Here is a 27,202-nt window from a genome sequence, read left to right as displayed (position 1 = left end):
ATTGAAAGAGCTGCTACCCTCTTTCAGGAATCATTTCTTAGTCTGGCTCTCAACAGATGTCTCTTCGACTCAGCTACTCTGTTTCACTGAGCACTCAAGCCCTTTCACCATCGGCAAGGTCTCATGATTCATAGAGGGAGGAATAATCTATAGAGTAATCTAAAATTATTTTGAGATATAAACCCCTTACCTATATTTCCCAATTACTATCAGGATTTGTAAGGAAATTCTAATGTATAAAATGCCACAATTATACTTTCCGGTGATAAGAAGATAAATTGAGTTCCACAAGTCAGAATTTGTAGTCTAATATATCTATCGGTACTATTGCTCTAGAGGACAATAAATTGTCCAAAAAATTAAAAAAAGTAACTCCCAGCAGGGTAACATTTTGGCCGTTATATGTACTAACCTGGTTATATTAACTACGGAAGTTATATTTTATCTTGCAATAATTTGTATAATAACAAAATTACTTTAACTAATGCGGTATTAAATTGGTAGACTTAATCGTTTAAAAATGATTATTTTGTTGTTTTGAAAAATTAATCCCGGTTTACCTGCTGGTATAACTGTAAAATATTATGTCTCATGTTTAATTCTTCATCGAGAAACATTTTTTTAATAAGAATGCAGGAAATAACAAAATTGGATTCCAGGCTGATTGCTCGCTGAGCCATTCTGTAAAAATTAGTATTCACATAACAGCTTGCTTGAATGAATCTAATCTTAACTACGTTTGATTGGGGTTTCCCATGTCAGCAATTTGCGATTTCCAAGAATTCACTCAAGGCTTTCTCTGCAATTCAGGGTTGCAACAGTTCCACTTTCGTTGCAAAATTTCCCAAATAACTTTTACTCGTCAAAATACTATTCTACGCGTTTAACCTCTTACGAAAGAAATTTTACGTATTTAATAAAGTTTTTGTCTGGTAAATGTCGGATATTTTATTTAAATTACCGATACAGTTTTTGGTATTAAATAGTTTCAAACAGAAATCATAATCTGTTCGATTAAAATGATTTATTTTATAATAAATATTCTTTCTAAAATAATTACTATGAAATAACTACATGTAAGTGTGATATTTCTTCGAATAAAAAATCTTTTCGAAGGAATTTCGAAAGATTAAACACTTTTTGTAACAAGGACTTCTTAGTGTTGGCAGTAATGATTTTGGGGTTTACGCTTATTTCATGTATTGTAAATATAACCTAACATATACGGAAAATTTTGACTAAAATAGTATTAACGCCCTTCTAAACGTAAAGTATTACTATCTTTATATTATTACAATGTGATAGTAAATACTAAATGTTATTATTTTGTGGAAAAAAAGTTAAATAGTATAGAAATTACTGGTATTTAGAATGCATGGATCTCTATTGATAAGACTAGTTACCTAAGTTTTAATTTATTGTATTTATTGTTATTTTCTTTCGAAAATTAGTATAATAATGTAAGAAGTGAATTTTTTGGTTATGTTTTATGTTTATAAAATGTTTTATGCAGATTATCTGAGTGAAATTGTAGGCAAGAATTGGAAGAAGTTTAAAAATGAAGTGTGTCTGGCTCGTGTCGTTAGCCTATTCTAATTTAATCTTTAGGAAACAACATTCTTCTCAGTTAGTACCTTGAAGACTAACTAATTTTGTTTACGTTATTTTTAATTTTAATGTGCAATTTTATTTATCGACATGTAATTGTCGAGTTTGTTATTTTATATAAGCGATTTGGCGATATGGACGACACGAGTAGGTGCCATTCGTAAAATATTGTTTAAATTATAATGATTCATAAAAGAGGAATACTATCAAAAGTAATCATTTACGGTGTGTATAATGGTAATTCTAGTAAAGGTAAATACATGTAAACTTAAAATAGAAGCATTTCTCGTACGAGATGTTTTCATTTGTGGGTCAGTTTTAGGTTATGTGAGGTTAAAGGGCAAAGGTACATAGATTATTACATTTTAATTTGTTTGCTTCGAAATATCAACTGTTTTATTATGCTTAGAATTTACCTCCTGTTCAATATTTCTAATATAAATATTAGTTGCTAGAGATTTACTTAGTTTTATTGCAATTTTGATTGTGTAACACTTTGTCATTGACAGTAGATATCTTGTTTTTGGTGGTATATGTTACTTATTTGGACTTTTTTTAAACTTTTAATATGTTCCGCTTGTACATATGTCTTCATATTTCATAATTATAAAAATGTTTTCTGTTATTAAAAAAAAAAATTATTCAGTGGAATATTAATGTTGAAGATTTCCTTAATTCATTTGTTCATTACTTCTAAAGTCCTAAATAGGTAACTTTATTTTTTTATCCTTGTTACCTTAAAAATGGTGCTGAACAACCCTTTTTTTCCTAAGTTTAATGTATTTTGGCTTTATGAATGCTTTCTTTCCTTAATATTGTCATAGTGAGTTCTTGAAAAAAAAGTGTATTCTTTACTGTTGTAATATCTACTGTAGTATAGTTGTACTCATCAATTATTTTGAATGAAAAAACTGTAAAGTTTTATAATTGAGTAAATTTTATGCCACTGAAAATTTCCCCAGATGGTAATTTTAGTTGTTTTCCCAACAAATACTATTTACATTATATTTTTGTTCCATTTACTAAGTTTATTATTTTATAAAGAAATCTTCATTACTATTTTAAGTTACATATTATTTTTCATGTGTAACTTTGCTGATTTATGTATTTTCATCATAAAACTGTTTTTTACATGTATGTATTGCTAAGTTTACATGGTCAGTATAGTTCATTGTTGAACTATATGCTGAAACAAAACATCTGCTGTTAAGTTAGCGTATGTTTGGAAATTTTTTAGATTATTATATTGAAGTTTGCAATGACTATTTTAATCTATGCTAATTTTAGTTTGGTTTCAATAGGCAATAAAAGATTCAGGATTAGATTTGAACTGATCCTTATACCCTACCTTATGTATCATAAATGAATAAAATAAAATAAAACTTAGCAAACTACATATGAATCAGTAGTAATATTGTTATTGGTTTAAATTAGCACAAATAAAGATTATATACGAAAATCAAGTAATTATTGAATTTATTTGTACTAAGCACAGACAATTTATTTTTATTATTGCAATAAAATAATGAAGCTATGTTTTGCTAATTTTTTAGTTGATTACATGTAGAATCACAATCAAATTACTGTGAAAGCAATGTAATTAATTTATTTTTGACATTACGTAGTTGATCTACCAATCTATTGGTTGTATTCCCAAGATAAAAATTAGTAATGAAACAAAATTACATAAAATCTCTGGAAATTTTAGGAATGAACATTTTATTTAATTTAAAAGAAAGAAAATATTTTAAATATAAATAAACACTTTTATATGTTGCACTTTTATAAGGTTTGGTTGGTTATATTTTTTTTCTGTTTCTGTATTGTATATTATGGAAAAGATTATGTAATATGGGTGTTATAAAACATGTTTTTCATAATGTTTAACTTACAAATAAGAGGAAGTAAAAAGTAATAGATAGATATAAGTTCAATTGGTATAAGACAAAAGACAAGCGACTGTGTAAGTAGGCGCCCAAACAAATTATTTTGTACTGGCCCTTGATAGGTCAATTTAAGTGGTTTTTCTTTCATTTGTCACCATCATGTAAACATGTGAAAGAATCTATGTTTCAACGTGTTACGATTAATTCCTTAAAATTATTAAAGTTATATTTAATAAAGTTGTTTTTATACATACCTCTTTGGTTATTTTTTTATAAAATATTAGTTATTTTTTTAACATGAGTGATTATAAAATCATAATTCTGTAAAACTTCTTTAAAAGTTATAATATATTAATACATTTTTCATTTCCTTTCTGTAAGTATTGAATATAATGCCTGTGGTATTTTGTTTAGGATTCGCCTGTATTGTATAATCTTCAGTAAATTGCGTTCTATCAGCTGTAATGGTTGTTAATACTGATCACTTTTTAAAAAATGACAAACTCATATGTTTTAAGGCAATCTCAATAAAGAAAAAGAAAAGAAAAAACACTTTTTATAACCAAGCCTGTTGTGATTGTTATTAGTCCATTGTATTGTAAAAAAATGAGATTAATGATTGCGATTTTATGCTTTCTTTTAAAAAAATCATTGTTTAATTCTATTGTAGGCAGAATAAAAATATGTTTTGGTGCGGTATGATGTTAAACGCGCGTGCACACACACACACATACACATATATACATATACACACATACATATATATATATATATATATTTGTTTATGTAAATTTTTTTGTAGTTGGAAAATTCTTGAACAGTATGATGAAACAATATGACTCTTTTAAAATATTAATAATTAAAGATGTTTTTTAATTATATGGAAATTGTTTCTCTAAAGATGGGTTTAGAGATAATTATACTGATTCCTCATCATGGTAGTATTTTATGATACTATTTTTAGTGGTGCCTGTCTTATTAGATGTGATAATTTTATCATGAATAATGTAAAAATAATTATTTAATTGAATATAAGCAAACAGTAAATCTGATCTGTGTCATGTTTGTTTGCATGTAATTTTTGCCAAATTTAGTAGGTTTGTATGTTTATATTGAGTTCTGTTTTTCTTGCACTAGGCGTGTAAATTTTGTATCTTGTATTTAATAATTTTGTATATATATCCTGGTTTGATAAATAAGGTAATTGCAAAAGTCGGTTCTATACTCGTAAATTAATCAGTTCGACAACATACTACAGAGGTTTCCTAACAGATTTAAGATTGATGCGTTCGGTAACAATTCCATTGTTAATTCAGTTGGAAAAGAGCTGCATAATTATTTCTGAAATGATCTTCTTGAACAGTTTTCATATAATTTGAATGTAAATTGCTAATAATTTTTAAAGGAACACTCTGATAATTTGCAGTGTGTTTTGTGCTTTATTCAATCCAAAGTTCATGTCTGTGAAATGTAAGTTGCTTGTATTCAGTAAATATGAATCCATTGATTCCTCATGTCATCTTGGTGCTGTCCCGTAAGTGAATTGTCACATAATGGTTCATTGTATTCTTGTTTGTACATATTATAAGACAAAGATTCATACTGTTTTCATACATCGTTCATCTTGTTTTCAGCCATAATGTGATTGAAATTTTGATGTGATTTAGATGCGATTTTTAAAAAATATTTTTCAAGCATTGCTTAGTTTTAGGGAGACTTTTTGCATTAATATCTCGGTTTGCTATGTTTTAGATATATGTGTGTACTGTTAATACAGTAAAACACTATTTATCTGGATCTTGATTTGTTTGAATTTATGGATTATTTGGATAAAAGTTTTGATGACTTTTAAGTATTGCTTTTTGTTCATAATAATAATTGTTTGCAGCACAAAGTTTATTTATTTTTAAAAATAACGAACTAATGTAGCTATTAGCCATTATCTAATGTTTAGCAATTGATATAAAAAAAATTGTATATTTTTTCAAATCGCACTATATTATAATCATTGTAAAATATTAGAATTTATAATTTTTTTTATTAACTGTTACATAAGATGAAACAAAATTGTCCAGTATATTAGCTCATTTTTAATCAAAGTAGTGACTGATATCACATCTGGTATGTATATATTTTTATTGTAAGTATAATTTATTAGTTACCATATCATATCGTGTGGAATTATAAGTCTAATATCAAATTGTTTCTCGGACGTTATTTGTATTGATTTACGTTTTATGGTGTACACTCTGTACATTTTTTGTAGTCTTAGATAGTATTTGTATTATTTATATTTCTTTATTAATTTATAATACTTTTGTTAATTTTACTTTTAATATATTTGTTAATGATAAATTTATGAAATTTTCTTCAGAACTTTTGTTAACAACCTTTTTACATAAATTCCTTAATGCTATTGAAAAAAATTATACTTTATTATTAAAAAGTGTGGTTACATTCACATTGCCTAATATTTACCTCAGTCTTCATACAATCTTGTGTAAGACACGGTCAGAAATAAAATTCTAAACTTTCACCACAATATCTGTTAAAATTATAATATTTCTATCAGGTAGATTTTAATTCTCCTTTTCATATAATTATAATTATTTTTTTAAGATAATCATGCCATAAGCCTAAGATAATTGTAATTGAGTGATGTAAATTGAAACATAATTATTGAAAGTGGAATGTCTTACTTATATATACAGAAATGGGAATTCAAACAGTGGTTGTGGCAACTTGCATAGAGGGGATTGGTTCAGCTCAAAGCATTGTACTTGTATTAAGTCTGTGAATCGTGTAGTCAATTAAAATACGTTGACTGCTTTGCTTGAAACCAAAGAAGATCCTATATCGCATGACTTTTCACCCATAGTAAGACTGGGGAGTGTTTTTTTTTGTAGTATATAAAAGTATTGAATAACATTTATTACAGTGTGATATAATTTAAAGAAACTCATTTGAAGCCCCTTAGAGTATACTATTTTTTTCTATGATTTGCTTTTAATTCAGAGTAGATTTATAATCCTTTTCAGCATATTTAAAATTGGTGTTAATGTAAATAGGAAATTTTTCAATTGTTCTGTTACATTGCAATTTGGATAGATCTAATAATTTATTTATCAAATACAAGCAAACATCTTACTTATTAGAAGAGATGCAGTAAAATATGAAACATCTCTGGGAGTAGTGAACGTAAACTTATATATGTTTGCTGGTAAATTTGTATTTAAGTGATAATTTTCTGTAATTCACTGAAGTAATCAAATGCTAAATTCAGTTTTCCTTGCATTATAGTAAGTAGTGTGTGGTGTCAGTATGTAAATGGCTTATGACAAGTGAAGTGTCAAGCTGCATCTTTTACAATCTGATGGTTGTACAAATATTTGGAACATCTCACGCAGTAATATCCTTAAATATATGTGGATGTAAAGTAGAATTGAGTAAACCAATGAAATTAGAATCCATCGTAAAAATAATGGTTTGTGTAGATTACTGAAGTAATCAAAAGGTGATTTTGGGTTTAGATTACCGCATATTATCTCTTTTTACTCTGATGATGACTTGATTACAAATAAGAATTAATTTTAATTGAAGATTTCAAAAGTATTGATGTCGAGGAAGAAAAAATTTTGGTTTCTGGGAAGGATGATAAACAAAATTCTTACAACTTGATGATTTCACAACACCTCTTAAATCTTAGGAAGTGGCATCCCTAAATAAAATTAAGATGAAATAGCAACAGCTGAACTAGATCATTGAAGTTAAAAATTGGTGGGTGTTGTTTCCCCTTTGATGGCTAACTACATTATGTTGGCTTTCTTAATCGATCCTGATTAGCAGTCTGTCATTTAAAGACTGATAATATGGGAGAGGCAATTCTTTTGTTGTAAACCTTCTACATTCATACTTTAAGGTATAAAGGTCAGAAAAATAACACATTTTAATTAATTATTAAAATTAGCCTGTGTCGTAGTAGTAGTAGTAGTAGTAATAATAATAATAATAATAATTATTATTATTATAGTGTTAATTGCTATAATTATTTAGTCTTTGGTAAGCCATAATAAAACCAATAGTCAAAATAAGTGGGTCAGACCCAATTTTGATAATAAAAATCCATCTATTCTAGTAGCTGATATATGTAGGGCACTCTGTTACAAACTCTGATAAAAGCTACAAAAATTACTCGTATTATTCGATATGATTTAATTATATGCGTTAAGGGGACCATCATATGATGAAAAATGAATAAAAGATTTTTTTGCTTTTTAATGAAAACTTGAACTTCCCTCTTATTTGTGTATTGTTTATAGTGTTTGAAGATGCCTTCCAAATATGAAGAAAAATAAATTGTTTACCTTGGTTTTAACTATTAGAAATTAATATATTAGCCATATCCAATAGTGGAGGAGGTTCTGACAAAGAAATTTAAAATTTTGAATTAATTACTATAGAGGATGGAAAAGATTTATCCAGTAAAAATCAGATGTACACTTGTAGTAATAATAATAATAATAATAAATTATAGGTTTATAATAAGAGTTAAAAAGGGGGTTGAATGATATGAAACAGGCTTTGTAGACAGACTATGTTCATCTGAGATGATCTAATGAAAACATCAGTTTATCACTTTGACCCACAAGGTGATTGTAGCCCAGAAGAATGCTGTTATGAAAAACTGAGAATATTAAGCAAATATTTTAATTTTTCCTAAGTTATAATTTACACTGTCAAATCTGCATTTAAAGATCTGACAAATACCACCTTGAAATATGTTTTAGGTAAAAATAAAATGAATTTTTGAATAACCTGATGTGATGAAGATAACCTGAAGAAGTAGTTGCTATAGATATCCTTCGTTTTTAGGTGTTTGAGGATGAGCTGCTTTTATGATGGAGGTGTTGTAAAATGTTAAGATTTTAAGAAAATACAAATATATCGAGCTGAAAAGTGCATCACGGAAGTATGTAAAAATTAGACAGAAGAGATATTTAAAAAAGAAAATCTGCAGAATTAAGATTCATCGTGAATGAACAGTCATCGTTATTATGTGCAGGACATTAATAACTGCTAACAAAGTTAAAGTTGTATATTTTGTAATGTAATTTAAATTACAGTTTTTTTAAATTCTATTTCTTGAGTGTAGCATATTGTTGAATGTAGCCTTATGTACTTTTTTCAAAAACAAAAGGCAAAATACAAAATTTTTTTTATTCCTAAATTATCTACTTGCTCCTTTTGCACTTGTGGAATCTTTAAAATGTTATTTTTTTCTAATTTTTAATTAATACTTTTTTTAAAAATGATTGTAACTTTGATAAAAAAAATTTAATAAAAACCATTGGTTTGACAAAAATAAATCTATTATCACTGACTGCTGAAAGAATGACTTATTAAAAAAGCAAAAAAAAAGCTCTATCTTGTTCCTTAGAAAATGGTAAAATATTTACTTTATGAGTGTGTTAGATTTTGTAATTCCCTTAAGAAATATATGAAAGAATAGTATTAAAAAAAACCAAAGATAAAATATTTAAAAATTTAAAAAACTGTTTACTCTAATGGAGTTTTAAAGACATAAAATGTCTAGAGATGATAAAAAAAACATCAAATACAATCTAGTATGTAGTATGTAGTAATGTAGCGTTGAAATATATGTTGTTGGGTTACACAACCAGGATTTGTATACAAGAACCTGCAACTTTCTGTGGGATTTAATTCTCTTACTGTATCAATTCATATCTATTTATATTATCTTGAACATGTTTTGTTTTATTCCTGGAGAAAATATTTTAAAAACAATCCCTTTTAATGGCTTTTGTATCATTACTTGAGAGAACTGGTTCTAGAAGTACTAGTACCAGTTAGTAGTGGTACTAATTTTTCAGAGAATATGCCTGTCTTTTCTTTATTATTGTTCCCAATTATGCCAGCCCATTTTGTTATTTTTGAGTGAATGGTAAGAATCGTAGAATAATGTTCTTATGGTTTATTTTTTTGTTTAATCTGGTCTGAACTTGAATATATCCCAACACTAGTTAGTTATCTATCATAAAACAAAATTTATATATTATTACTTTACAGTTTGTGATTGTGGAAACTTATTTTTCTTCTGTTTTGTTAACAGACTGCTGCATGTTGTCAGGCACTGCAAATAATACAATACATGTGCATTGTCTATAATTTTTTTTTTTTTTAATTACACAAAACAATAAAAAAATCTGATTTTAGAAATACAATATAACAAGAAAATTGAGAAAATATAAAACAAATACGTTCTATTTATAAACCGTATTAGTATAATGTGTATTTGGTGACAGAAAGGTTGCAATTTCTAACTCATGATGTGACTTTTGCCTACAATATCTTACATTGTATGAAGGTCTTTGTTTTACACCACCATCAGGTTAGACTCTGTCTTCTGCATTACAGGTTAGTCATCCAAACTGGGTCAGATCATTATAGCTTTCAGTAAGAGCTGTTCTGTTTTGTGTAAGATGGATGACTGCTTAGGCTGTGTGTGAAACTATTTGTAGGCTCTGACCACAACCTGTCTGGGCTCTGATAATAATCAGTTGCTCTCCGCATGGAACTATCAACTGAATCATTCAACCTTCTAGCAGGCTAAAATGTCATTGGGTGCACTTAATCATGTTCTGTGTTGAAATGGCTTGTAGAAGTATACCGTATGTTCTTCCAAAATTAAAAATGATGCTTTTCATATCTCGGATGTTGGGAGTGCTTGCCACTTGGTCATTTTGGGAAATTTTGGTGTAACAATAGGGTTTATTAAATATTACACGTCTGGTAGTAATAGGCTATGTATAAGAATAGGCATGTCATCTGTTAGTCAACTGCTGTAAACTATTGATAAATATCAACTAAATTTCTGTAGTTATACAGTTTGTAAGATTTTAGTTCTTATTCGGAAAAAAAGATTTTTACACCTTAAATTAGCTGAATGAATTATTGAAGGATGTTTGTTATTGGTTAAGTGGTGTTTTAATTTATAACATTGATGTACTACATTCATGTATTGTGCCTGTTTAGTTTGTTATGTGTGCATCTTAGGAAATGAAATTGGAGTTTTAAAAATGTGATTTCATCATTTATATGTTAAGTAATTCATTTTATGGATCATTTTGCTTGAGAATTGGCATTCTTCTAATGATCTGATAACATTATTTTTTTTTTTTTTTTTAAATTTACTCAGTTGCTATTAGATGTTTTTAATGAAATTGTATGCAATACTGTAACCTTTTTTGTGTGTACCAATAAAGATACCGATAGTTGTTTTGTTAACAATTGTTAGTGGAGATAGTAGATTTTTAATTATCTTTCTTTATGCTAAATCTAGCACATGTACAGTTCTATATAGGTATTTATTCCTATGAAGATGGAATATGTTACTATTTAGTAGTGCACATTACAATTGTAAACAAAAGACTGTTATGAAAAAATTGTATTTTTATGATAATACAACACATTTATTAAGAAAATAAATTTTTTCCTTATTTTTTTATCTTTTCATTTTTATTTTCCTTTTATTGAAAATAAATTGAAACTAATAAGTTGCATGATAGTTCTTGTAAATGCTGAAGTTAAGAGTTTTAACTTAATTTTCTTTTAAAGTTAAAACCTTAAAGATGAGAAGTGGACATTGTCAGTGTATCTTGAACTTTTCTGTTGTTTTTTGCCATCAGATATTCTTTATAATTTTGAAATAAAAATTGGGAGTGGTTGGTGTGAGATGGATAGGAAAAAATTCTCATTTGAAGGTCTGTGAGATGAAAGCAATATGTGATTGTGCTGTTGGCAAACAAGACTTCATTATCTTCTGTAATTTGTGACTTTATCCAAGTCTCTTTTCTTAGTATTCTTGATTAAATTTATGAGTAATCAAATGCCTATTATCCTGTTCAGTAACTTAGGTGGGTAGACCTGTTCTGAAAGTTTTGTGCCATAAACGGAAAGATTGCGTTCATTTGTTCATGTAGGTCAGAAAGTGCAGTTCGTTATAAATTATCACAACATTATTATGTTAAAAGTTGTGTCGGCAAATGTAAGGCATTTTATTCTCATTTATTTTTCTCTTTATGATGAAGATCCAACTGCATAAACGTTTTATTCTTTATTAATAAATATTTTATTGTGTATAAGTATCCTAGTAGCTATTAGTATTATAATTAAAATATAAGATTATTTTATCTATAAGTACGATATTTGATGAAATTGATAATACAAAAATACTAAAAATAAAATATGATAAATATAAAGCAATAGCATTGGAAAAATAAAAATAGTAATAATGAAGATGTTATAAACAAGCAGTTGATTTTTCATAAGGATGAGTGGTCAGAAAAATTATGGAAAATTTTAAGTTTTGGATTGATTTTAAATTGTACCACTGTATATATATGAGGTCTGTAAATAAAGTAATGAGACTGGTTCAGAAAAACTTTTTATTTACAATCCAAATATACATGGACTCTATCACCTTCGAAATAGTTCCCTTGGGAAGCCATGCAACGCTACAAAAGATTGCCCCACTTTTCATGGCAGTGTTGGAACTCGGAAACCAGAATATCCTTCAGATGGTTGGTTATATTTTTTTAATGTTTTATACTATTCCAAAATGGTGTCCTTTGAGATGATTTTTTAAAGTCGGGAACAGGAAAAATCACAGAGATACAAGTCAGGAGAATAAGTGGTTGAGGTACTACAGGAATGTTTTTCTTTGCCAAAAAACATTAATTGATGTGCAGTGTGACAAGGTGCATTGTCATGATGCAGCATCCACTTGTCTTTGATGGTTGATCTCATGCAGGCAACTCTTTTCTGCAGCCTTTCTCAGTAAAGGTATTGATTTACAGTGTCCTGTAGGCAAAAACTCTTTATGGACCGTGCCATTACTATTGAACAAACAAATAGCATGGTTTTGATTTGCTCATTTTTGCTTTTTTGGGACGTGGTGAGTTTAAAGTGTGCCACTCCTTGCTCTGGGTCGTACTCATATCCAAGATTCCTCACCAGTAATAACATTTTTTAGAAAATCAGTTTCAATTTGCCCAAAAAATTGTGGCACACTTCCACCCTGTTGTTTTTCTGTTCAACAGTGAGGTTTATTGGGATAAATTTTGCACAAACCTTTTTCCTGTTCAATTTGTTTGTTGATGGACTGCGGTACGGTTCAAGTTCAGTTCTGTAACCATTCTTAGAGTTAATCACTGGTCATACCGTATCAAGTACCTAATATAAGTCAGCTGTTCATATAACCATATGTTTACTAGTAACTTTACAGTATAGCTACTTTTGCTGCCAAAAAAAACTAGTCTCATTACTTTATTTACAGACCTCATATATTACATATTGATAATAATAATTCAGTTTTAATGAAGTGACTAAGAGAATAAATAACTTCTCTCTTTTTTAATTCTTTAATGTTTATTAACTTTATTTTAATAAAAACATCTAAAGAAGCCATGGCCATGGCAAAAGCGCATGTGTTAATTTACAAGTTAGAAGAATTGTAGCAGTACTTAGATAAAAGAAACTTATATTCTAATTATGCTTTATTCTCTTTGACATTGTTTTTGAGCAAAATGTACTGTTATTAAATAGCAATGATCAAGGTTTTTTATGCTTTTGTTGACAATAAAACTAAATAAATTGAAACTAAATAGGTTCAGTGAAATTAGAAAAGTTTTGTTTTTTATTTATAAAGGAAAGTGAATGAAAACGTGCTTTATTTTCACATTATTTCATATTACATAATTTGAGTATTTGAAAAAAAATTTTTAAATGTTTTTAAATTACAATTTTTTTTTTATTTGTTAATATAGCATGTAATGTAATTAAATGATCAAAGATTTCTTTTTGTAGGATATAAAATCGATATCCATTCTAAACATGTACTTCAAGTATAATGCTGGTTTTACTGAGTCCTGGTAAACTGTATTTTATACAGATGTTAGTCGAAGCAGTGCTGTCAACTTTGAAAAAATATTTCACTTATATTTTTATTAGTCTTACAACTTGTGCTGAATACACCTTGTAATAGGTTCAAATAGCTACCGTTCTGTTGACTTTGTGCTGGTATGGTAGCATGTCAATCTTTTGTCTAGAAGGTCCAAGGTATGAATCCTACTCAGAGATAGTGTTTTTCATGCAGTACAAAATTTTCATTCCACATTCTCTTCCACAAGCCTAAAGCTTATTTGTTGAATTAGTTATATAAAAAAAATGAATGCTTTTCATTTTAATAACTTTTACAAAATTACTATTTATTGTTGAATGGAATTGTTGGCATATAATATTGTGATTGATTTCTACTTAGCACCAGTGTGCTGTAAGTTTATGTTAAAATTTCCTTGAAATTGCAGTCTTGAATGCTTAGATAAGTTTATATGATTGTTAGTTATCATTATTGTCAGGTGTTAGTATTGAATAGAAACATTGTTGTATATAAATGAATGTATTTTTAACGTGAGCTTTAGTAAAGGGAGAAAAATTTATTCAAGTTTGTTGTAGCATTTCAAAGCTGTTTTAATATTTATTTTTATTTATCGATAAATTTATTTATTTTATTTGTAGTCTAATATTCTTCTGTAACAATCTGTTACAGGACAGATTGTGCTAATGAGCGTGATTGAAACAGTGCATCGGCAGCCTGCGAGCGATGCGGCGAGCAATGGAAGACCGGTGGTACTTCACGAGAGAACAGCTTAACAACACGCCCAGTATCAGATGTGGTTACAGTGCAGACAGGGAACTTTCCTGCCGGCAACAAGCTGCAAACTTCATACAGGATATGGGCCAACGTTTACAAGTAACGCAGCTGTGTATAAATACTGCTATCGTGTATATGCATCGGTTCTATATGTTCCATTCATTCACGCAGTTTCATCGCACGGCAATATCTTCTGCAGCTCTGTTTCTAGCGGCTAAAGTGGAAGAACAACCCAGAAAATTAGAGCATGTTATAAAAGTCGCCTATATGTGTTTGCATAGGGAACAGTCGCATCTCGATACCAAATCTGAGCAGTATTTGGAGTTGGCTCAAGATTTAGTGGTTAATGAGAATGTTTTGTTGCAGACTTTGGGATTTGATGTCGCCATAGATCATCCGCATACGCATGTAGTACAGTGCTGTCGTCTAGTGAAAGCCAGTAAAGATTTAGCTCAGACATCTTATTTTATGGCATCAAATAGTCTACATTTAACCACAATGTGTTTACAGTATAAGCCTACTTTAGTCGCTTGTTTTTGTATACATCTAGCGATTAAGTGGTCTAACTGGCAGATACCAGAAAGCAGTGAAGGTAGACCGTGGTTTTGGTACGTCGATCAAACCGTGACTCAGGAAGCTTTGGAACAGCTGACCGCAGAATTTTTAGTTATATTTGATAAGTGCCCATCCAGATTAAAAAGAAAAATTATGGCCATGTCCGCTAATCAGAACCCTTCATTACTTTCTAATTACACAAATAGTTTGGAGCCCGATAAAAAGCAAAAGCAAGACGGCAGCATTAGTAATACTAGTAGTAGTAGTAATAGTTCGATGCAGCCTTCTACATCCGGCATGAATCAACGTGCACATGTTCATCCTGCGGTTGCGGTTGATGAATCGAAACAAAAATTGCAAGATCCGATAACAGTACCGCCAAGAACACAACATAATTATAAAAATTTAAATCCTTCTAATCTGCACGGGCATCAGCACAGCCACAGTCACGGTCATAGTCATAGGAATCAGAAGAGTCACGGGCATATGCAACCTAACGCTTCATCTGTTCCTCCTAAGAAGAATATTAACCGTCCTCCAGATTGTATGTTTCCTCCTCCGATTCGGATTTCTGATCACAATCGACAAGTAAAGACTGATCAGCAGCATTATAAGCAGCAAATAGGCGGTCATGGTATGAGTTCGGATATGAAACAGCAGCAAATGGTGCAGCCGTCATTCATTCCAAACCTACATCACCCGCCTCCTCCGATACCATCATCAGTTCCTCATTCTCAAAAGAAACAGTATGAAGTGCCTGTACAACCACCACCACCACCTCTTCCACCACCACCGCCTGCAACCCCACCACCACCGCCTCCACCGCCACCCTTACAGCCTCCACCACCTCCTCTGCCGCCATCTGGATCCTCGAATAGGCATCAAGACCTAAATATGAGTAACAGCGGTTACAATAATGTTATTATTAAACAAGAGATGACAGAACAAAATCATCGTTACGATAATAACAGCGGATCCGTGACGACGAACGTATTAGGACCTGTTACTAAACAAGAACCGAATCATAATGTTAACGTTTCAGGAGCTACTTTTAAACAAGAACCGATGTCTGTTTTATCAAATCGATTAAACATTGAATCAAATCATAATAGATACATTAACGATAACTTATTATTGAATGCAAGTAATAGTAATATGAGTAGTTGTAGTAGTAGTAGTAGTAGTAGTAATATTAATAATAGTAATCTATTTAATGTTAATGTTAAACAAGAACCGATATCTTCTTCATCAATGGAACAAAATCATCATCAGCATCATCATACGCATCATCGCAATTACGATAGTATAAATTACAATAGTAATAGCAACAATAGTTATACCAATAATGGTGGTGTAAGCGGTTCCAACAATCAGATAATGGTTAAACAGGAGAAACAAGAATATCTACAACCGCAACAGCACAGTGTGGAACAGAATCACCATAGATATGATAATAATAGCAGCAGTCTGGATTTTATTAAGAAATCACCTGTGTTCGAACAGAACAGTCATTCTCAGCAGCCACAAAAATTAAATGAAAGTCGTAACCTTATCGATAATGTCAATATTAAAAAGGAGCCACAGGCTATGTCATACAACAATAACAACAACAACAACAATGTGGTATCATCTAATTTTGAACATGGAAGAGTTGCCTCTTCAAAACAACTGCAAATACAGCCTCATATATCTAACAAGAATTCTTCGAGTGTATTGCCCGGTGCGGTAACAGCAACAAGAAGTGTTAAAGCTCCATCAATATTCTCTCCTGAAAAAGATCCGCCTCCTTCACAGCAGCATGGTGCTGGTAACAATCCTGTCGTGCATCATGGTATGCAACAGTCTTCGAATCCAACGCATGTTGGAAATTCAAATAAATTAAAACGTAAAAGAGTAAGCAGCTCTGGTTCTGAGAATGAAGTGATGGTTCCGTTGATTAAAAAATTACAACAGGAAGAAATTGCTCGATATGAAGATCCTAATAGAACTCATGCGTCTTTAAAATTACACTTCGATAAAAGTAATCCTTCACAGGCGGTTGTTGCTAATTCATCAAATAGTGATACTTGGGATTTAGAAGGTTCTGATGTTAATAGTAATGCTGTCGAACAAGAATTAGTAAATAAGCCTTCATCTTCGACTGCAAATCATTCAATTGAAACTGTAGAATTGGGTGCGAATATCGAAATACCTGGTAATATTAACGATAAAAAACATAAAGAAGGTAGAGAACACAAAAAGAAAAAGAAACACAAAGAACACAAAGAGCACAAAGATAGAGAGAGACATAAACATAAAGAGAAACATAAAAGTAAAGACAAACATAGAGACTCTGTTAAAAGCACCGATACAGTTTCAATTCAAATAGAACCGGCTGGTGGTTCTGTTTCAAGATCCGTCAATTCCCCTGCTTCTAATTCTAGTCCGGTCGAAAGATCGAGTTTGAAAATTAAAATTCCTAAAGAGAGATTAGTCCAAGCTATGCCGGGTCTTAAAGTAAAGTTTAGTAAAGAATTGTTGCAGGGTATAGGTAAAAATAATCAAGATGTGATAAATGCGCATAGTAGCGGAGGATCAACTCATCATAGAACTATAGTTAAGGTATCTTCTACTACTACTACTAGTACTACTACTGCAAGACATCATGATTCAACTCGTTAGTTGCTGCTGCTGGTTCAGCCTTTCTTTAATCGGGTAAGCGTATATTTCATTTTAATATTTATTATATTAGTGTTCATAGCCATTTAATTTGACATTTGTGTTTATTGTAATACATTTTTATCTCTGTTGTTAAGCCCATAGATATCCTTGCGACTGAGCGCTATGATGTGTCATAATGCTAAGAAGGTAGGCTAACTTACCTCTGAGCATATAAAAGAAATAGATGACCGGGGTTTCCATTTATGGAAGGTCAGGTGAATGGAATTGCCTGATGGCTGTTACATGGATAGAATATTCCCTGATGTGAGAAGTATGCAATTAGTTGGGATTTCCCCCGATAGATATATTATACAGTTTCTTTCAGGACATGATGCTTTTAGAGATAGGTTGGCCAGATTTGGTTTGATTAATTCAGGATTGTGTTCAGCGTGTAAGGCCACTGATGATGTGTGCCATGTCTTCTTATGTGTTTGCCCCGGGTACGAAGCTGAATGTACCAAAGTAGCCAGAGAGCTTATGAGAATCAATTGTAGTTTTGATCTGCAAGTTAATTGAAAAACTGAAAGGGAATGGAACATAGTTGCTGGCTTCCGGCTTCCTTAGAATCGTAGTTCTGCGAAGGATGGTTGAGGGGTTCTGATGCTGTTTTAGTTGTATAGATAGAATAGCAACCTGGATGGCTATGGGCCTACCTGGGTGCTTAGTTCACCAAGGTAGGGATTTTGGCATTAACCCCAGTTAGCGAAGATATTCACTGTTGATGGATGTATGGAAAACACTATGATGGAGCTGCGGTATAGATGGGTGTAAGCGTTAACCTCATTCCTGAAAGCAGACCAGAGTAGAGAGAGAGGGTATGTTTTCATTAGGCGTTGTTAAATTTCAGAATCGCTTGTTTTGTTGGTATGAGGATAATATTTTTGGTGTTTTAAGTCAATCAAGCAAAATGATCTGACTGCAATACCAGGTGTGTAAATATGGAACTGGAATTTGCCCATAGATGACCCTAGCTGTCAATGTAGTTACCATCAAACTGCATCATTGGCACCATTTTCTTTCATTGACAGCTGACATAGATTTTCAACTCACAACAATGCAAGTTTCATACAACAGCATAGTTTTAATTAGCGTTGAACATATCGAGTTTTGTATCTACGATTTGCAGACAGCATTGATTTTCTGTTACCATTTAAAGAAAACTACTGCAGAATCACATTGAATGCCTGTCAAAGCTTATGTTGAGCATGCTCTTGATAAATCACAGTACTTTGAGTGGTTTAAAAAAAAAAAATTCAAAAGTGGTGGATTTTGACATGAGAAACGAAGAATGTGGAAGACCATCGAAAAAGTTTGAAGTCAGCGAATTTCAAGTATTGTTGGATGAGGATGACTCAAATGCAACAACAACTCGCAGATCAATTAAATGTAACATGAGAAGCCGTCTCCATTTCTTTGAAAGCCATGGGAAAGATCCAGAAGATGGGAAAATGGGTTCCACATGAACTTAATGAAAGACAGCAAGAAAATCTAAAAACCACTTGCGAAATGCTGCCCCCAGGTACAGAAGAAAGTCATTTCTCTATTGAATTGTGACAGGTGATGAAAAGTGGATATATTTTGAGAATCCCAAGCATAAAAGATCATGGGTAACTCCAGGTGAACCATAGACATCGATTTCAAGGCCAAATTGCTATGAAAAGAAGACAATGCTCTGGGATCAGAAGAGTGTTATCTATTATGAGCTGCTGAAACCTGGCGAAACTGTTAATGCTGAATGTTGCTGACGAGAAATGATTGATTTGAATCAAGCATTGCGGGGAAAAATGACCAGAATATCAAAAAAGGCAACACAAAGTGATTTTGCTTCATGATAATGCACCATTACACCCAGCAAAAATGGTCAGGGAAACGATTGAGGCGTTCAGTTAGGAAGTACTTTTGCATGCGGCTTATTCAACAGACTTGGCTCTGTCCAACTACTATTTATTTGCATCGATGGGACACGCACTTGCTGAGCAGTGCTTCACTTATAAAAATGTACGAAAATGGCTCGATGACTGGTTTGCCTCAAAAGTACAACAGTTTTTTTTGGCGTCGCATTTATAAATTGTCAGAGAGATGGGAAAAATATATAGCTAGCGATGGACAATATTTTGAATAAAATTTTTTTTATCATTTTCATACAATAAACATGTATTTTCTATACAAAAATTCCAGTTTCATATTTACACACCCGGTAGTGTAATTGAAGTTAAATATAGGAAGAGTTTTTGTATGAAACCTTCGGTGGTAGAGGAAGGCACTGGGATCGTGCTTCTGCAAATCTGTTAATTTGATAGTTGAGGGTTGTAAGTTATGGTAGGCAGTCATGGTTAGAAGAGGCCATATGAAGGCTAAATTAGGTTGTGTAAATATATTGATGGAAATGTCTGCCAAGAAATTTGCATCAGTGGCATCCTAACAGAAGCCAAACTGATGACTGTGTTGTGTTAACAAGTTTAGAGAGTCTAAAAGACGACCTCTGGTAAAGTCCATTAGAGCTAGGAACAGAGGAGGGGGTGGTGTGGTGACCGGTTTTGTCACAAGGTGGCTGTCTTCCCCTACAGGGTCAGGATGTGATACATTAGTTATGTAATCGATCAGTTTAACAGGACTAATTTTTTATTTAATTAAACTTTTTTCATTAAAAACACCCACTGTCCTACTTATTAATGTTATCTAGAGACTAATTTTTGCATTGTCTGCGGTTTTATAATTGTGGTTTAAATATAAATTTAAGAAATTTCAGGGTATTATCAAATGTTATATTTGCCTGCCCTGAACCTCAATGCATGCTGAACAATTTTTTATACTGGTTGAAATCTACTTATGTGTTGCTTTAGAAATGAGGAAACTCAGTTTTTAATGTTTATTTGGAATTCATCAAGAGTCTGGGGGTTAGTTAAATAAATTTATTTTTATTAAAAAATTTTCATAAATGAAAGATGTGAAGATCAAAGGGACCAAAGACCATGAGAAATTAGTGGTTCTCAAAAAATTGTTTGACCCTGGTATCATTGAATTAGTAGCACATTACTTTATCATTCCATTCGTCTTGACCATACTAACATCTGACAGCATGGTTCAGGCTGCAGTAATAATATAAAATTTGTGATATTCTCTTAATAAATTTCAGATGTCTTTGATTCAGATAAAATGGAATCGATAATTTTCCTACAAAACATGGCACACCGACCCAAAATTTTCTGATCGTCCGGATCGGTACTGAAAATATTGCTGTCATGACCATTTACAGTCAAGACAGATGGTTCCACCATCAATATGCTACCATGTTTTGTCTGTAAAATAAGCTATCCAAGTCATAATTTCTAATAAAATATGTAAACCACCCTGACAGTACCATTATAATGTCTGGTTATAATGTAACCAGACAATGAAACCATTTTGTAATTTTCATTACAAAAATCTGATACCGACAATTTTTCATATCTCCTGGTAAATGTTCGATTTGTTTGCGATCATCTCAGCTTGAAAAAAAATAACCACTAGTGTAATATTAAACAATAAAACATGTGCTGGGAGTGTGTAAACATATTATGCATTTATACACTTAAATGGTTTCCACAGACAGGAAAAATCAGGAAATATAAAGTTAGTCAGGAAAAATTGCAAAATATTTCAGAGAATTTCATTTTTGTGACCGAATTAAGATTATGTTAGTTATTAATAAAGTATTTTTTAAGTAATGCAAAAATATGTTTTATATAATTTTCTGGTGTCGGGAAGTGGTGACCCCATCACCACAGCATATTGTAACTACATGCTTCAAGCAGCCGTTAACATGTCCTGCTTTTACTTACATTCCCCAATTATTCTTTTATATTAAAGGAGGAATATTCCAAATTGCTGTTAATTTTTTCGTTTGCGAAATTTTAACAAAAAATTACCGCTGAAAAATTTAAGGGTTGTTAACTGTTTTCTTAGAATTTCTCTCAAACCACCGTGGATTTTTTAAAATAATTAATTGCTTTTAAATGGCATCTAAAAAACTGTTTAATGGCCAGCGGTTAGATATAAACACATCCAGAATTCAGTCGGTTGAGAAGAGGTATGATATGTATCATGCTTTTTGTGATTTGTGTAAAATACATTTTGGACTGGGAAATATGGGTCGAAAGGCAGTGACTTTGCGCAATAAAAGAAAGCAGAATAATGAAATAATTAAGATAAGGAATTCTCAGCCTTCATTCAAAACGTTTTTATCTCCCAGTGGTTGATACTTTGATCAACAGTTGTGTTGTAAGAACGGTGTTTGTGATACATCTGGGTGTTCTTTGCCTGGTTCTTCTGATCAGAGTAATAGAATTTCAGCAGCAAATGATACATTTGAGTCCTCGATTTCATTTATGCAAAATGACAATTACTTCTTTTTATTACAAAGACAATTTTTCTACAGTAGAGATTATGTGGGTTCTCAATGTTGTACAAAATAAGTTATACTTAAGTTCATGTGACAATATCGGTGTAACTTTTAAATATTTGTTTCCTGATGGCTATAGAGCATCAGAATTCCAGCTTGGAGCTACTAAATGCTCTGTCATTAATCATGGCTTTGCACCATACTTTGATGGCATTCTGCAAATACGCTAGAATAAATAATAATGACAAAATATTTTTCAAGTAAATCTTAATAAAGTTTTGTTTTCTGTTTGAAATAAGGTATTCCATTCTAGTTTTCTTATCTGTATTACTTTTAGTCACAGTGATTTTAGTTTTCCTTTAAGTTGTGGGCATACATATATCCTTTGTTAAATTGAAATGTGTTTCTTAGCATTTTTATGCAAACCAAGGTATTAAATATTGTTTTTTGTTTACTTTTCAAAATAATTTAGGCCAGTTTTTGTGAAAAATTTCAGCAATCTTAGTTACAAGTCAATAATTTTTAATAATTGCTTTAGTTAGTTTTATTTCTTATCTGGATTATGTTTAGTTACCATGATTTTCATTTTTATGCAAGAAACATTTGCATTTTTTTCATTTTTATTAAAGTTCTTTTTTAGCGAAATTTACTGAAACAGTTTATCACAAAAAATAGCCTAATTTTAAATGTGTATTTTTAAAAAATCATTAAAAATTAAACTTTAAAAATGAATGTAATAATAAAGTTAAGTTCCTGGGTCAGTCCAAAAATAGCTGCTTCACCAAATCACACTATTCACATTTTATAAATCCTGGAATGCTTAGCATGGACCGTATAGCATTTTTCCTAGAACGAGGAAGAAGAGATGAAAAATTATTGGTGGTGACAAAAAACCATGATCTGGCAGAGGAGGAATCTTCTGTAGAGGAACCATCATGGCACCAAACAGCACTACCGTGTTATCTCAAGGTTCCTCAATCAGCAGGCACTCATTCTACCTGCATTCCTTTAGGAAAGGATTTTATTATTTACTTCAGATTGAGATATCACATTACCGATCAATTATTTTGCTTTGATAAGCCTAAATATGTGTTTCAACAATATTTACTTTTGCTTGATAGGGACCATCTTAAAACAGGCTTTGTAAGGCTTCTGAAGGAACCTGTACGTGTATCTTACCTTACCTGATCTTTGGTCAGCTTTAGATAGTATCTTCATTTTACTATAAAAATAAGTCAATCATAACTCGCATTATCATAAAGTTACAAAAATTCATGTAATGGAGCAAAAAACGCTTTAAAAGAATTAAAGTTTGGATTACTGTTATCGCTGATTGCACTTTACATTATGTCTTACAATACCATGATGGCAAAAAGATATTTAAGTGTGATTAATCATCATATCTAACACCATACTGTTTCAAGAGATGAATTGACTTTTCAACATGACAGTGCTTTGGCTTATTATGCAAACATTGTGAAAGTGTTAAACAATAAACTGACCGGTTGATAGATGTAATGAACAACATAGCCACTGACATTGTCAAATTCAACTGATTGTGACTTTTTTTGTGGGGTTATTTGAAGGAATATGTGTACTTTTATTGTGTAAATGCTGACAAGAACTTGTGCAGAAATTCCTTGTATCCCGAAGAGTTTTTGAAGGATCCTATTTATCACATACGAAATTGCTATTGATTTTTGTGTTTCAGTAATCATAATTATCCCTTATTTATTATTTGGGAAAATTTTAGTTTATATATGTTTATAACTTTATATATTGAATAATTCTTTTGGTGCAAAAATTATTTTCTGAGAACTACTGAAAAACTGCTGTTTTGAATGATCGCATATTTTTCTTGTTTATAGTAAAAAAATTTATGTTTTAAGCTATATGTTTTGTGATTGTTTTCAATTCAAAATGCAAAATTGCAAAATTTCAGCCGATTAAACTCATAGACCTTGTTTCATGGAATACTATATATTAATAAATAATCTGCTATCTCCATTCTGGAGAATTAGCAGTTTTCCTTTTAGTCCAGAAGGTTCTGGATCTAATCCAAGAGAAATTATGTAGCATTTTTCCACACATAAATGTTTTTTTAGACAAACCTTAAACTTAAATTAGGCATAAAAAGTATTAAGTACGAACATGTTTAATAAATGTACAGTGACGCATGACGTATAGTGTATGTTTTCATCCTGTGACTCTGGCAGCCTTTAGTTACTTTGTGTGTTAAATTGTGGGCTTGGTTGTAAAACTTCCTCCAAGACTAGAAAAATTTGTGGAAAAAAATAACCAGAAGAAAAATTGTTGTTAGAAAAAAAAAAGAAAAAATTAACTTGCAGTTGCCTCATCCCAAACATACTAATCACTGGATTACTGAATTTGCTATTCGAAACGTGATGAGTCGTTCAGGTTTTACTATAGAATGGTTTAGTAAATCTTTGTTATAGATATGTTATATTTAACTTGTTATTAACAGACTATTAATTTTTTTTCAGGATTAAATTGAAGCAAATTGGGTGGAAAAAATGCTTGCAGTTCTATTTTTTATTTGAATATAAAAATACTGTTAGTAAAATATATACATCATTGAATTCGCAGAGTGTTAAAAGTCTCCGAATAATAAAGTCTGTTAATACATTCAGAAAACAACTGAATCTTACAATAATATTACTTTTATTTATTAATTTTTTTTTTGCCTGCCTCTTTCTGTGGTGTGATAATAGTGAATTGTACAGTGTACCTCTTTAAATAAAAAAAAAACAGACTCGTAATACTAACTGATATTATAATTATTATAATATTATATATATATTATATATATATATATTATAAATCAAAACAGAAAAGAAAACAGGAAAAAAACTGTAATACTGTGTGGTCACTAAACAAATATTATCAGTTCTTTGTACTCGATGAATGTCTATTCATTTCTGTTGTAATATACTAATGTTTGTAATGTATAATTTTAATATCTTCAATAATATTTCTGATATCATATATACTATATGTATAAAGAGATCGTATGAAATATACATAATCATGTACGCATTCATAACGAGCATATACACTCATGCACTTATTGTTTGTGTTCAGTCAATTGATGAGTGCGATTTGTTTCATTTTTTTTTTTTTTTTAAATAAAAACCTAATAATTTAAAAATAATTAAGGTTGTTTATAATATAGTTATTTTAGTTATTTACTTACTGTATCATCAGTTTTTTAAAGATACTTATTTGTTTTTTTTTGTATTTTTAAGTAATTGAACACATTCACTCTGCTCCTGTCTTGTCTTATATCTACATTGTTCAGACCTGTTCTTTTTTTCTATATTTTATATCGATTCTTTCATTATGTATAATGGAAGAATTTAAAGGCTTTATAAGTTATTCTATAGTATGCATCACAAAAAAACAGTTTTTGTTTTTTGAAGTTTGATATCTTATGGGAAAAATTAAGTTTTATGTCAAATTAAACCGTGCTTTTTTCTATTAACATCTCAAGTAACTACTTATTTGAAGAAAATTTGTTTGGAAGTATGGTAAATTATAGATAGAATAGATCCCGCTACTTATCTACTAACCAGGTAGTACATTATTTCTGTAATCATAGAGATTTATGATCGTTAAAAAATAAAAATAAACTTAGAATAGAATTTGTTAAAAAATTCTTGATAATGATTTCAGTATGGTATTTTATTGAAATTTATTATTTAGATTTGTAGTAAACGCAATTTTTTATTTTTACTGAACTATGTATTTCATTGCTATCGTAAATATGAACTTTATAATTTTTTATAGGATTTTTATATGGACTTTAAAAGGATTGTGAAGGGAAGAAAAATTCCATTAAAACTGTCGATAATCTCTTGTCTTTATTAAATGATGCCTAAGACTTGCAGCGTATTATTAATGAAAATGCTTCTGTTTTCTATCTGATTTTTATTGAAATTATGCATGAACAATATTGGTACTGTTAAAACAAAGAGTAAAAATGAAAAAAAAAAAATGCCATTTTTACTGAGCGTTGAGTGCAATTAAAAAACTTTACTTAAATACTTTTGTCTGCTAAAACTATTTTCTTGTATATTTTTATACGCATATTTTATTATATAATCTAATAACAATGTATAGAACATTGTTGAAATTCCATTACTGGGAAAATACTGAAAAATGTTAATATTTCTTATATTTAATTTGCCATTGTTTCTATAAGATTTCTTCAAATAAATTGAAAATCACTAAAATATTAATATATGATTTTAAGCTTTTATGTGATTATTTCATCTCCCCCCCCCCCTATCAATTATATCTTATAACTATTCAAAAATAAGGTTTTTATATTAAAACAAGTATTGTAGCATCTTTTTTTTTTGACAATAGAGAAGTTTTTGCTGCTTTATTCTGTTATCTGTGTTCATTTATGTTCTTCCTGGTAATATTATATAAATATTACCCTATTTCCCTGACAATATGATGATACAGTTTTTTTTTTTTTTTGTTAGAATATGAAATTTTTGGGGTTGAACAAATTAATGAAAAACTCTTTGTTAAATTTTTTTATTTATTTATAAAAAAGGTATATAAAAAACACTTAAAAATTTATATAATTATAAAAAATTAAACAATAATTCATCATTGTATTAATGATATGGTGGGAACAGCAGCATGTTGTAAGTGTAATTATTAGCTTTCAATAGCGATGAATGTGTCGATTGCTTGCATTATTTGTAATCATTGTGTATTAGAATATAGTAAATTTTCATATTTATTGTTAACGATTTTTAATTTAATACAAGGTTAACTTATCCGCGTTCTGAATTTTAGGTTTTATTTTTATTTTGATGTAAACATAATAAGAATTTATTGTCGGCTATTATTTTTTAATATTTTTGTATTTTATTACCGATCAACAGCGGCTGCAGTATGAATGATTATTATTTTAGTAAATTAACATTAAGTAGAATGTATCGTTTTGATAAATAAATTTTATTGTTAGTAGTTTTTACTTTTTATAAACCTCAATATAACAAAATGAATCGATACAAACATTTTTTCCAGTCAAAATAGCTCGATAATATATGCGACATACAATGTAATTTTAAAACGACTAAGTAAATAATTGTTTTCTTTGATTATTAGTGTAAAATGTAGTCATTAAGTTTAATGATTTTACCCGGGCGGTTGTGGAAAAATTAAATTTTGTTATTTTACATTATGTACTGACGTGGAAAATTCCATCTACGTGTAAAACAAAGCAGATAAATGTGATTTTACGTGAGTTAGAGCTTTGTAGAAATAAAATAAAAGTGTGAGCCGATGTGTAAGAAAAAT

General features: G+C 30.1%; 1 protein-coding gene across 3 annotated transcripts; it reads left to right on the top strand.

Moving 5' to 3' along the window:
* Positions 1-1,187: 1,187 nt before the first annotated feature.
* On the top strand, positions 1,188-25,932 carry CycT (Cyclin T). Of its 3 annotated transcripts, none has more exons than XM_075374923.1 (3): positions 1,188-1,266; positions 14,122-17,475; positions 24,367-25,932. In XM_075374923.1, exon 2 carries the CDS (start codon positions 14,176-14,178, stop codon positions 17,440-17,442), a length of 3,267 nt encoding a protein of 1,088 aa, XP_075231038.1. In that variant the 5' UTR covers positions 1,188-1,266; positions 14,122-14,175; the 3' UTR covers positions 17,443-17,475; positions 24,367-25,932. The 3 variants fall into 3 exon arrangements, with proteins under 3 accessions (XP_075231038.1, XP_075231039.1, XP_075231040.1); XM_075374924.1 differs by having other exon boundaries at positions 1,194-1,362; XM_075374925.1 differs by lacking the exon at positions 1,188-1,266 and adding an exon at positions 1,379-1,833.
* Positions 25,933-27,202: the final 1,270 nt, after the last annotated feature.

This window comes from Lycorma delicatula, chromosome 9 (assembly GCF_047948215.1).
Source record: "Lycorma delicatula isolate Av1 chromosome 9, ASM4794821v1, whole genome shotgun sequence".
In the NCBI taxonomy this organism is placed as follows: Eukaryota; Metazoa; Arthropoda; class Insecta; order Hemiptera; family Fulgoridae; genus Lycorma; species Lycorma delicatula.
This window is presented reverse-complemented; position numbering and strand designations above follow the sequence as displayed.

Coding starts and splice junctions, on each gene's coding strand:
- CycT (XM_075374923.1), top strand. CDS start 14,176: ATGCGGCGAGCAATGGAAGACCGGTGGTACTTCACGAGAGAACAGCTT.